This window comes from Ctenopharyngodon idella, chromosome 19 (genome assembly GCF_019924925.1).
Source record: "Ctenopharyngodon idella isolate HZGC_01 chromosome 19, HZGC01, whole genome shotgun sequence".
Classification (NCBI taxonomy): domain Eukaryota; kingdom Metazoa; phylum Chordata; class Actinopteri; order Cypriniformes; family Xenocyprididae; genus Ctenopharyngodon; species Ctenopharyngodon idella.
Genome location: NC_067238.1, coordinates 20,146,638 through 20,159,677, shown reverse-complemented (window position 1 = coordinate 20,159,677; position 13,040 = coordinate 20,146,638). Strand labels below are relative to the sequence as shown.

The 13,040-nt window shown below is 37.4% G+C and overlaps 2 protein-coding genes across 3 annotated transcripts in view; one reads left to right on the top strand and one right to left on the bottom strand.

Moving 5' to 3' along the window:
• The first annotated feature begins 46 nt into the window (after positions 1–46).
• Positions 47–3,180, top strand: LOC127500845 (proteasome subunit beta type-9-like). The gene is made up of 6 exons (XM_051872395.1): positions 47–292; positions 409–476; positions 1,025–1,156; positions 2,162–2,291; positions 2,542–2,683; positions 2,969–3,180. The coding sequence occupies exons 1-6, from the start codon at positions 245–247 to the stop codon at positions 3,127–3,129; spliced, it is 681 nt and encodes a 226-aa protein (XP_051728355.1). The 5' UTR covers positions 47–244; the 3' UTR covers positions 3,130–3,180.
• Positions 3,181–3,312: 132 nt separating this feature from the next.
• LOC127500836 (antigen peptide transporter 2-like) overlaps positions 3,313–13,040 on the bottom strand; it is a 66,682-nt gene continuing 56,954 nt past the window's right edge. Inside the window, exons 1-11 of one of the 2 annotated variants that reach the window (XM_051872379.1) lie at positions 9,847–10,504; positions 9,645–9,759; positions 9,385–9,515; positions 9,070–9,275; positions 8,573–8,770; positions 8,178–8,306; positions 7,612–7,800; positions 4,997–5,170; positions 4,346–4,505; positions 4,058–4,194; positions 3,313–3,873 (exon numbers count right to left, since the gene is read on the bottom strand). In XM_051872379.1, coding sequence (XP_051728339.1) covers positions 3,646–3,873; positions 4,058–4,194; positions 4,346–4,505; positions 4,997–5,170; positions 7,612–7,800; positions 8,178–8,306; positions 8,573–8,770; positions 9,070–9,275; positions 9,385–9,515; positions 9,645–9,759; positions 9,847–10,360 — 2,181 coding nt within the window. In that variant the 5' untranslated portion in view covers positions 10,361–10,504 and the 3' untranslated portion in view covers positions 3,313–3,645. Of the gene's footprint in view, positions 3,874–4,057; positions 4,195–4,345; positions 4,506–4,996; positions 5,171–7,611; positions 7,801–8,177; positions 8,307–8,572; positions 8,771–9,069; positions 9,276–9,384; positions 9,516–9,644; positions 9,760–9,846; positions 10,505–13,040 lie in introns of those variants that run through there. The other variant, XM_051872380.1, reaches the window with a different exon arrangement.

Sequence of the window (13,040 nt, the reverse complement as noted above, 5' to 3'; positions counted from 1 at the left end):
CCTGACCCCCTCTCTCCATCTGTTACAGGCGACACGAGGACGCTGTTCATATACAGAGTTGCACTATTCGACACAACTAGGCTACGGCAGTCAGTCAGTCGCGGCGCGTCATCGGCAATTCGAAAGCGAAAGAACATATAGCCTACTGATCTTAAAACACGTAAGATTATCTTCATTAAAACACGTAAATACTGTAACATTTTTATCGAACGTTGTATTTTGTCGTAAAACACTGTTGTTAAAGATGCAGAATGTCAGCGAACATGACAGCTCGAGCGGTCTCAAAATGGGAGTAAGTTTTTCACCATATTTTTTTCTCTTTTCACGACGAACTAAACTTCAGAGTAATGCTTTTATGGAATATACGTTATCTGAATTCAGTCTTATCTTATGTTCTTGTCATTCCAGACCACCATTATTGCCGTTGAGTTCGACGGTGGCGTGGTAGTGGGTTCGGATTCAAGAGTTTCTGCAGGGTGAGTAGCTTACGGCTACGGGAGTGTGCTTATCAATAAGAACTTTTTCGTTTGTTTTTTTACTTGTTTGTCGCCAAAATCTGTCTCGGTTAAAAGCTAGCGCACATTCATTGCCAAGGGGAAAAGACACAATTCAGGCTTCTTCTGTAGCTCAAAGAGCATTGTGCAAGTTCACAATGATTCCAGTGTTTATCTTGAACGCAGTGTGATATGATAATAGAATGTCAGAATTCAGAAAAATTATTCATATTTAGAACCAGTAAACAGTTTAGAAGTAGAAAAAACAAACAAACAAGCATTTGTGTAATTTCTTAACAACATTCCTTGGTCTCCCCTTTATCAAGTCCTTTACATCTTACCTTTTGTATGAACAGAAGCATTTAACACAATCATTAGCTATAGCCTACTGGATAAAATATGGAGAATTAACTATTGCTTTTATTACAAATATTTTTATTCTGTTTGCCTAATCAACATTTTCTTTGTAGTAAAAGCTTTTGTTGAAAACAGTGTTGAAAACCAGACGTTTTGCCATGTTTTGTAATCAGGGCCTCAGTGGTGAATCGGGTGATGAACAAGCTTTCCCCCCTCCATGACAAGATCTACTGTGCTCTCTCTGGATCAGCTGCTGATGCTCAAACCATTGCTGAGATAGTCAACTACCAATTAGATGTTCACAGGTATTTTGATACATTTAATCAATACCACACAGAGAGGGTTGCTGTTGTTCAGAATATATAAAGTGGTTAATATTGAGTAACTTACATTTCAAACAAACTCTAGCCTGGTAGTTTGTGTTTTTTGTCCACCAATGAAAGTAGTTCAGAAAGAAGCTTTAGAAAGAAGCCATTGATCAGTGAACGTACATAGAGCACTCAAATTTGGTAAATGGAAGCTTAATCTTGCTTGATGCACAAGAACCAATGAGGTTCATTCTTGTGTCACACCAGCAATTTTGAGCTTCCTCGAGAACCAATGAGGTTTTGTTCTCACACATCAAGCAAGTACTTATCAATGTTTATATCTGAATAAAAGAATGAGTAATTGATGACAGAATTTTCATTTTTGGTGAATTATCCTGTTAGCCTTGTTCAGACTATCAGTCCAAATCTGACTTTTTGTGCATATCCGGATATTGGAATCCGATCATATTTAGCAAGTGTGAACAGCAAAAAAAAAAAAAATCACATAAAATCCAAATTTTTACAAATCCTGGACCAGAGTATGTGAGTGGAATACAGTGACAGCATTATCTCATCTTTGCTCAAAGCATTCTGGATCCACTTCAGGTTTTCACTCCCTGCTCACTGGTGAGAGAAAAAGCTCCAAACAATCAGCTCCAAAATCTTAGTTTCCACTCCACACCACTCACATACTGTGGTCTTGACTGTTGTGTACACAAAAGCAGAGTAATACAAACAGTAAAGTGTACCAGTGCTATCAGTAGCATAATATCTCATATTAATTGAAGCAATAAGCCCCAAGAAGCCCTGGTTTACAGATATTTTAGAACAGCTATGGGGCATTGTTAGGCATGACACAGCTCAACCAATCAGAATCAAGGATACATTTTATATCCATTTTATAAAATGCATTTTACAACATTAAGTGATTGATGTTAAAAAAAAAAATAAAGAAATAGAACGGATGGCTTTAAAGTTTGCACCATCTTTTTTTATGGATAGTATTGAGGTGGATGAGGATCCATTGGTGTGTTCAGCAGCTACTCTGGTGAAGAACATTTCTTACAAGTATAAAGAGGAATTATCAGCTCATCTCATTGTTGCTGGATGGGACAAGAGGGCGGGTGGACAGGTAGGTGACTAAAGTGTGCAAATGCATGAGTCTGTGTGTGTGTAAAGTATAGTTATTGTATTAATCCTTCATGAAGACATGTCAAAATTGACGTGGAGAAAATGCAGTGTTTAGATAAATTAAGACATATTGAAAATGAACACGTTTAAATTCACATTATTAGATAATTTGCATTTTGTATGATATACTGTATAATTTTGTGCATATTCATATTGGTATTCTTTCCTCTGGTTCTCATCTACCTTTTCAGGTCTATGCAACCCTTAATGGGTTATTAAGCAGACAGCCATTTGCAGTGGGTGGCTCTGGAAGTTTCTACATCTATGGCTTTGTGGATGCGGAATACAGAGCAGGCATGACCAGACAGGAGAGCCAGGAGTTTGTGATCAGCAGTGCGTTGCATATAAAACATTTAGGCTTTGTGTAGTTGCACTTTATGGTCATGAATCTTTTCCAGTTTATAAAGATCACTGATAGCTCATGGTCTATGGCCCTTATGTTTTCAATCATATTTCAAGTCATTTTACTTAAAATACTGAGCTGGCGTTGTAAAATAATCACAAACAAAATACACTATGTTATGTAGAACAACATTAATATTTGTCTTAAAATGATTTCCAGTAGGCATACTTGAAATGTGAATCTGTCCTAATTCACAGTGTGCTTTGTACTTCAAGGTCTGTCACTGGCAATGAGCCGAGATGGTTCCAGTGGAGGTGTGGCTTACCTCGTCACTATTGACAGTGAAGGCGTGGAAGAGAAATGTATTCTGGGAAACCAGCTTCCTACATTCTATGATCCAGATACAAATGAGCCATCCAAGGCAGTGAAAGTGTGAAAACTTTGTTTGATTCTTGTGTATTGTTTATCAATAAAATATTCTCTCTTTTTTCCTTGTGCAACGTTCATCTTTAATATTTTATTACCTTTGTTGCACCTTGTGATAACAAGCAGATAATTGCAATAATAGGTTTAAAGAAAATTAAAGAATTTCACAAGAACATCAGAATGAAAAAGTGGGTCATGAAAAAAAATATAAGTGTATATTCATTTAAGAACGATATATTGCTTAAATTGACATGATACACATAAATGTACTTTGGCACAGATTGCTGTTTTATATATTACTGCTTTTGCTTGATTCACAAAGTTCTTCAAATGAGTGCTTTTAACTTGTGGATTATTCACAGGTCAAGTGGAAAAAATACAAACTGTTAACCCTCAAAAACAAAATAAAGTGTATTTGAATACAGTGCTATTTAAACAGTAACAAATTCTGTTTCATTATGAATATGCTACCTATTATTATAAACAGTAATGCATTCTTGGAAAATGCTTATAAGAAATAAGAAACTCATTCTTGTTTGACCTCTTCCTTATCGGCTTCTTTTTCCTCATTGAAGAGCCTCTCTCTCAGTTTATAGTAATTGCCTTTCTTCTCCATCAGTTCCTGATGCGTCCCTTGCTCCACAACCTCCCCTTTGTCAATCACCATGATCTGGTCTGCCCTTTCAATTGTTTTCAGCCTATGAGCGATCACCAGCAAGGTCTGGTTAGGGCGGCGAGCCAGAGCATCCTGAACCTATTAATGAAATAAAGCGATGCAGGCATTAACAAAAGTAGTTGAAAAGTAGATGAAAGTGAACATATGAAGAGATACAGCAGAATCTGAAAATTTTTACATGAGGTACTATTAGTTTCAATGAGCTTCTTATTCAGTAAAGCAGCATACTTTAAGAATTCAATGGAGAAGAAGTGTCAAGTACCATGCGTTCGCTCTCAGTGTCCAGGCTGCTGGTGACCTCATCCAGTATGAGCACCTGAGGTTGTCTGATCAGAGCTCTGGCGATAGCAATGCGCTGCTTCTGACCCCCAGAGAGAAGACAGCCACGCTCTCCAACATCTAATGTACATCATGCAAATAAATCATGTCACATACACAGACTCATTAAGAGGTCATATTCACTGAAATTACCTAACATAATATACCAAAATATAAGTATTGTATATAATTTACAGACATCAGTGGGCCAAGGATGAATCTTCATGTGTACCTGAGTCATATGATTTTTCTAGTCTACTGATGAAGTCATGGGCATTGGCTTCTTTGGCTGCATCCTCCACCTTTTTCTGATCATAGTCAGCCAAACCGTAACATATGTTGTCCCTGATGGAGCCAGAAAAAAGCACAGGGTCCTGACCTACCATGGCCACCTATGGCACAGACAGGCAAGAACATTTTGATTAACAATCAACCATAGTTATTTCCATTCCCCATTCTCATTTAAAACCAGGGTGACCAAGCGTTTGCAGCTGCAGCACCCAGGCTGTGGAAGGACCTTCTGTTTCATGTCAGGTCCTCTTCCTTACTGGCCATTTTTTAATCTAGCTTTTTCCCCATTGCTTTTGATGCAGTTTGAGTTGTTTGTGTGTATGTTTTACAATATTTTATTAGTCTATAATGCTCTTTTTTCTCCTTTTTATTTATGCTTTATTCATACAGTATGCATAGGAATAAATACTATGTTTGCTCTTTATATACTATGGCTCTGATTTACTAAGATCCAAAAACAAAGGTAACTAATTTGCCGTGCACATCAAAGGTACACTGCAGGTTGGGAACGAACATTATTTGAGCATGCTGTCAACCTTGAAAGTGTTTTAAACATGAAAACCTTATGTAAATTGAGGTCTTTGACTATTACCTTTCGGTGTAAATATTTGTGCTCGTAGTTCTGAAGTGGTTGTCCATCTAACAGAATCTGTCCCTGCTGAGGCTGGTAGAATCTCTCCAGCAGACTCACACAGGTGCTCTTCCCCCCACCTGACATTCCCACCAGAGCCGTCATCTGACCCGGCTTCAACTCCAGAGAGAAGTTCTGAAATCAATGAACATACAATCACATCATTTACTACATGGCACAAGATGGCACATGGCCTCTGCTGATTCTGCAGCCAATGAGCTAGCTTGCGCAACATTTAAATAATCTGGCTCAGTGATCGTAAGCTGGTTCTGCAGTGTGCTATCAGAGTTCCTCTGAAACCCTCCATCTCCTCCAGCTCCACCTGTCTAGATCTTATGTATGCTTATTCATGCAGCAACATCGACATAACATGCATGCTCACATATTGTGTCTATCTATTGGCAGTAAATATATTTATAAATAAACATATGAATATTTATAAACAAATATACAACTTAACTAAGCTAAAATTTTGGATATTGTTTACAATATATTTAAAGGGTTAGTTCACCCAAAAATGAAATTTCTGTCATTAAGTACTCACCCTAATGTCGTTCCAAACCCGTAAGACCTTTTGATTAAGATATTTTGATGAAATCCAAGAGGCTTTTTTTACCCCCCATAGAAAGCAACATAATTACCATCATTCAAGGTCCAGAAAAGTAGTAAAGACATCGTTAAAATAGACAACGTGACTACAGAGGTTCAACCTTAATGTTATGAAGGGATCTGTTCTCGGCCCACTACTATTCATTATTTACATATTACCACTGCATCAAATCTTATACCGTCATGCTTTTAATTATCATTTATATGCTGATGACATTCAAATATACCTGGAAACCAGCTCTACCCACTCAAATCAACAGCATCTCTGCTTGTGTACATGAAAAGAACAACATTAATGAGATGAGCTGCTGTATTTATGTTATCAGTTGTAAGTTATTTCTTACCTCTGTTTTTTTTTTTTTTTTTTTGCATTTTGTCCTGTTTTTCACTGTGCTTTATTCTAATTTGTCACTTTGCTGTTGATTGTCATCTCTGTTTATTGCTTCCAAGTTCAACTGTAACTGTAATGTAAAGCGACCTTGAGCTCTGGAAAGGCGCTATATAAATAAAACTTATTATTATGAAGCAAAGAGAATAATTTTGTGCGCAAAAACAAAATAAAAATAACAATTTGATTCAACAAATTCATCTCTCCCGTCATTCTCTACGCTGTTTACGTTCAGCGCTTTTGTGTTTTTATGTCCGAATGCCGGCTTAGTATTGGCCGGCTCTTGCGTCAGCATCACACACGTGCGTCGGGCTGCTCATGTGAACGGCATCAGCCAATACTGAGCCGGTGTTCTGACATAGAATCTGAAAGCGCTGAATGTAAACAGTGAAGGAGAATGACGGTGAGAGACAAATTTGTTAAATAAAGTTGTTGTTTTTTTTGTTGTTTTTTTTGTGCACAAAAAGTATTCTCATCACTTCATAATATTAAGGTTGAACCACTGTTGTCACGTTGACTATTTTAACAATGTCTTTACTACTTTTCTGGACCTTTAATGATGGTAATTATTTTGCTTTCTATGAGGGACAAAAAAACCTTGGATTTCATCAAAATATCTTAATTTGTGTTCTGAAGATGAACAAAGGTTATACGGGTTTGGAATGACATGAGGGTGAATACTTAAAGGTGAATTTCAATCAAAATTTCAAAAACACTGTTTGGAAGTTAGTCGGGCCAACACCAACAACAAACGTCTAACCAATCAGCATTAGGGGGCGTATAATGGTCGAGGAGAGAGAACGAGCAAGAGGGAGATTTGAAAATAAGAAAAAAAAAATGCAGAACGAGAGATGGGACACAATACAAAAGAGCTCAAAAGAATATCACTGGAATGAAGGTTTATGACTGGGCAAGCGCTTTAGGAACGCGTTTATATTAGAAAAGCTTTCCAGCGCTGGAGAGAGCTAAGCAGGAAGGCCTGAAAACAGACACGGAGGCTGCTTTGATTCCTTCTCATGTAAGTAACACTGGATTTTGATTATCTGGAGGTGCTGTGCTGTAGGCGACTAACAACGTACACACTTTGTTACTCTTCTGTACGTTCATTTTTTGTGCTTCCTTGTCATTCGTTCATCAACTGCGCTTTATTTTTCATCAAGCATTTTGTTGCCTGTCAGCTGTGATAAACAGACATCCACTCGCATTGCATGTGTAACAGAGGCCAGCTAGTGAGAGTTTTGCAGTTAAACTACTGCACATTGACGCCCGCTAGAGAATGCGGTGTTTAGCGTCATTGTTAGAGCACTCGCCTCACCTGCCAGCAGTGGACAGGCCGGGGTTCGAGATCGACTCAGAGCAGGGTGGTTAGGATTGGAGTGTGAGTTTTGGAGGCGAAGCAATGAAGAGAGGGCTGGGTTTGTTTGGGTTGATTTCAAATATCAACAATGTCCAACAGTGTTTTTCAGAATCTACTGATCCCACTTTTAATGACAGAAAATTCATTTTTGGGTAAACTAACCCTTTAAGATATTTTATCTGAGTTAAGTTGTATACACTGCACATTCTGAGTGCACTGTACCTTGAGGGCTGGCTGATCAGGTCGAGTTGGGTAGAAGAAAGTGAGGTTTTTGAAGTAGACTTGGCCAGCCAGGGTTTCAGGGTGAAGACTTCCATCTATGTCCACTAGTGGCTTTCTGTCCAGGTACTCAAAAACTTTAGCAGCTGCACCCACAGAGTTTAGCATGTCTGAATACATGTAGACAAGCGTCTAAGTAAAAACAGATAGAGATTTCATTGACTGCTCAGTTTCATACAGAATATTTAAAATAATGCTAAATCGTTTTTAAACAAGACTTATACTATAAGTGAAAATAATCACAGGTTTAGGATTTTTCTCAGAGCAATCCTGCCTGATTTATCTTAAAACAGCAGGTAATTTACTTCATAATTTTTACTAAAATTGTGAGAAAAGTGCTCAATTCAGATGGAATTATAATCAAATTACCAAAACATTAAGCATTTTTAAACCCAATTTGAAACCCAATTTTCTCTCACTGCCTCTGGAAAAACTACTCCCATCCAAAAATTTAGACGAATACAACAAGAATATGAAAATAGATTTATCAGAACAAAATGAGTCCATACCCTAATGTATGTTCCCAGGTCACCCTGGTAGAGGATGAAGGACACAAGGTTGCCTGTAGTCATGTGTCCTGATTTGATGAGTTGGCGACCGTAGTACAACATCAGAACTTGAATTCCTAATGACATTAGCTGTAGGAATAAATATAGTACAGTTGAATAAAAACAAATTACATATGGCATGCTCAGTCTGATGATACAAAGAAATTAAGCAATGTTTATAGCTGACATTTTACTTTTCCACTCTTCTACCTGCATATTTGAGTTACTGTATCTATATTCTTAAGATATATTTCAATATATGCTGCCTATTGTGTTGTATACTAAGTTAACTATGTGCACTACTGCAGTATGTATTAAAATTGTGCAATATATTTTAAACCTAATGCAAAACCCACCCGTCGCACTAATAGGTAGACGGCCCTCACTGTATCTCTTCGAGTCTTCAGGTTGTGAGTGTCAGTCAAACGTTCGTCATAACGACAGGCTTCACTAGATTCCATGCGGAAACTGCGTACAGTCCTCACCCCGGCAACCGCTTCTCCTGCTGTCTCATTGGCTCTGGCTACCGAGTCCTGAACTTCTTTTGATAATTGCTGCACAACAAGATGGTTTTGATTGAGTGTAAATGTTTAAAAGAAAAATGATACACATTTTGATACAGAGAATGTATTAATCAAGAGTAAATTCTCCAAGAAATGTCAACAATATGAAATGTTAAGGAAGCAAGGCTTGATGAAAAAGAGGGCAAAGGTCAGAATGAGATGCCTAAAAATTATCTTATATTTGAATATCAACTTAGATAAGTGGTGATCTAAAATGTGCTTTATAATTACTGTAATTTTACCTCTGAGCTACATTGCTATATTTAAATACCTCAATCAGTTCATCTGACCTCATAGTGTGTGTTGTAAATCTTTTGAGTGATGGCAATCAGAGGAGCTTCGATGAAAGTGACCAGCGTGAGTTTCCAGGACAGGCTGACCATCAGATACAGGACGCCAACACTTTTGATTAAGCTGCGCAGGAGGATGTTCACGTTCATTGCCACTGATTGGCTCATTAGCTTGGTGTCGACAGACAGACGTGATGTCAAGTCCCCTGACAACAGATAAAAGACAGTTTGACATAATAACTGAACACAAAGCCTTCAAATTTGTAATAAGCATATGCATATAATCTTTAATTCACAAACACTAATTAGCCCTACCTGTCTTTTTATCCTCAAAAAATCCTATCTCCTGATTGACCAAAGAATTAAAGAGCATAAGACGAACTCTCTTGTTCAGTCTGGACAGAGTGCACATGAAGAGACCTCCACGCAACCCAGAGGACAAAGAGCTATGGATGAGGACAGGATTAGCCTACATCTTTCAATTTATTGGACCACATATGTTTTTGACACAAACCTTTTGACACAACCATTAAATAACCATTAACTGTGATAGGTCATTGATTAATTTTATATACCTGCCCAGTGAGAGGAGACCCATGAGAAAGATTGCTGACATGAAGCTGTTTGGTTGGTAATGTTCTCCCAGGATGTCTATGACCATTCCCGTGTAATATGGAATGCACATGTCACCTTTAAAACACAAAACGAAGAAAAGCATTTACAGTATTGAACTTAATGTGAAAGGTCTGTTTACAAAGACTCTCTCCTCTTACTTACATATGACAGCAAGTGAAAGAAACACAAAAGCTCCACTCAGTAAGGGGGCGTCGGGCTTGGAATAACGGACCACTCGCATAAAGAGCGCCCGGTTTCTCTGTTTCGTCTCCGCGCATTCTGAACTTTCCGCTTTCCTTTTTGTGTCGGGAAAACTTACTTCCCAGAACAAACACGCTATAAGTGTTGCAGCTGTAGAAGTAATAGTTTTTCCAGGGCAAGACAAAGACCCGCTCCAGTACTCCGGCTGAGTGTTCAAGAGCAGCGTCAGTCCGCTTTCATAAACCGGACACATCAAGCATGTCACCGCCACACAGCGCCGCACGGACGCATCTTTCCAGCTGCCGAGCAGAAAACACCTGAGACTTACCCACTTCACACCAGCCACGAACCAGAGCTGAGTCAAGAGAAATAAACTGCTGTTATTCTTTAATAATGTACGTGTGCTGTAATGTAGCACACAGCTTATCGCCAGGTCCACGAGCAGCGCTTTAGCATGATGCATTTTGAACTCCATCCCGTTTATTTATTTCTAAGCACAAATAATAAAGGAAGGAATTGTGTCTTTATCGAAGACGAGCTATAGCCCATACTAGGTTCCTTGAAATTAGCATTTTCCTCTCGATGCTCTGGTATAGTTTCGGTTTCGTTTAGCCTACACTGTGGGGATTCCCATGAGGAGGAGTAGGCCTAGACTACTTTTGTTAATTGTGGGCCAATAAAAGCTTTTCTGTCCTTCTTAATTCAGAGACTGGAATTAAACACCAAAACCAAAGGAATCGAGCAGGATATTAATACAGCTATTATTTTCAAAATCATAATAAAAGTTAGAATACAAATAAGAGCAAACATAAAACTTGATATTGCCACAATAGACTAATATAAAACGTTTTAAAATGATGTTCTGTCATTCATTGCAATGGTTCAGATGAGGGGGAAAAAACAAGGCACTAAACCACATGAAACATGTAGGCTACTACCATTTATCCAAAAAATAATAATTTGTACTAGATATAGATATTGTCTAATAAACAACTAGTGTGTGTGTGTGTGTGTGTGTGTGTGTGTGTGTGTGTGTATGTGTGTGTGTGCCACCTCTGATGAAGTAGTTGCAGATAAAATGTGTGCCATTGCAGCTAACATAATACGGATTAAATATCCATTGCACTAGTTATAATAAAAACCTTTCCATGGCCTTTTAAAAAAAACTGAATGACAATTTATAAAGCACATCAAATGCATATAGCCTACATCAGTCAAAATCATTTTATTTTTTTATGTTGTTGTTGGTTGTTGTGGCACAGGAACAGCCAGACACAGAGAAGACATATATCAAATATACTGTCATCAAACCTCATTAACTTCTCCATTAACAGTGGCAGGAACACAAGAGTCGTCATGGCGGTTAACATACTGCAAGACATGCTCTTCAGGTGTGTGCAGACTTGGTGGTGTATTATAATCTTCACCTGTTATCACACTTAGGCTACACTGTGTGATCATATATGTATGATCAGAGCTAATTTTGGGGGGTGTTGACTGCACTGGCAGTCATTTGTACACAGTTGGCCCTTATGGGAGTATGGACAAGATGCCATATCTAGCTATGGGTATGTGACATCCAGTTGATGACTGATAAACTTAAGGATTTGGTGATCTGACTGCTATGAAGTAAACATGAACGTAAGTTGCTTTTTTGTTGAAATTAGCTGCTTATTGTAAGGTTCTGTCAATATCCCTGTGTTCCTGTAGCTCAAGATGAAATAAATGCAACAGGAAAAAAAAAAAATATTTTCTACATTTAATAAGTTGGTTAAAGCATGAACTTTAAATATTAAGCATATTCTACTTGTGTGCTTAATTTAAATATGTAGAAATGAAATCTCAAAATTTTATTACCTTGACTTATTTGTTGTGTTTATATAGAGTTCTCAAGTACTGATTCAAAGGTAAAAAACTTTGTATAATTTATCCACAAATTTAAATATTTTTCAGTGGTATAAAAGTGTTATTTGCACCATTGCTTTTGGACATAAAATGGAGTAAAACCTTTAAGTTTACTTGCAAATCTATGCAACCTAGTACCATTAAAAAAAACATCAACAACTCATTGTCTTGATACATTCATTTGGTCAGTTTATTTAGTTGACATATATGAAAAAAAACTATTTTTAACATATTTTTAACCTGTCTGGATAATGATGTGTTTTGGAATAGGGTGTGTCCAGACTTGTTTCCGTACCTTACCAATGCTTCTCCTGTTAGTGTTAAACAGACATAGATTAGTGTTGTCTATGGTGTTAACCTGCATCAGATGAATCTACATAGATACTGATGATGCTGAAAGACTCGTCTTCCTATTGGTCAACCAGCAGTGTGCAGAGCTTTTTCCTCAAATAATCACAAAATGTTCATGTTTGTCTAGGCCTACTCTTAAGAACATAGGCAAGTGGAAGAACTTAATTTACAGATGCTATTCGAAGTTACTGTATATATATTTTCTTATTATAATTGAAACTAGGTAAAACAGCTTCTGTAAATCTTTTGATTTCGAAATCATTGTCTTCCATGGAGGAATCATATTTCTTTCATGTAAAATATGTAGGCCTACACTTAGGTCATTTCGCTTTTATTGTTTGAACTAATTAATTAGTTGCGTTATAGCTTGGCTTTAAGCAAACACATCTTCTTGACAGGTGTTACACCAAAATCTATGACCATCAAATTCTGTGACTCTACTCACCATAGAAGGTGCTGTAGTGACGGTAGGGGTTAGAGTTCAGCCCTCCAAGTTTCTGAAATCATTTGAAATCAAATGGGTTTTTTTTGTTCGTTTTTTTTTTTTATGTTTTTAAATGTTACTACTTCTTTCAGAATGTTCACTCTTAGAAAAAAAAAAGGTACAAAAGCTGTCACTGGGGTGGTACTAATATGCACCCTTTAAGCCGGGGACACACTTGACGACTAGCTAAAACATTCTAAGACTGTGCTCAGCACACAAAGATGGTTTTTCTTTCACTGAAGCAGACTTTAATACTTGCACACGGAATTTAAACGCAGACACATGTTCTTTGTTCAGTTTTTCCCGCCATTAGTTTGTTCCCATAGTTAATATATAACTGATAATTTTTAGGGTTCTGAGTCAAAGCACATAATAATATACATTAAAATACATTAAATACGACACAAATAAAATA

What these genes read in the sequence shown, in the direction of transcription:
- LOC127500845 (XM_051872395.1), top strand. Translation starts at nt 245, where the DNA reads ATGCAGAATGTCAGCGAACATGACAGCTCGAGCGGTCTCAAAATGGGA. An exon ending in CGAGCGGTCTCAAAATGGGA is followed by an intron (nt 293 to 408) that starts GTAAGTTTTTCA and finishes TTGTCATTCCAG; the next exon opens with ACCACCATTATTGCCGTTGA. An exon ending in GATTCAAGAGTTTCTGCAGG is followed by an intron (nt 477 to 1,024) that starts GTGAGTAGCTTA and finishes TTTTGTAATCAG; the next exon opens with GGCCTCAGTGGTGAATCGGG.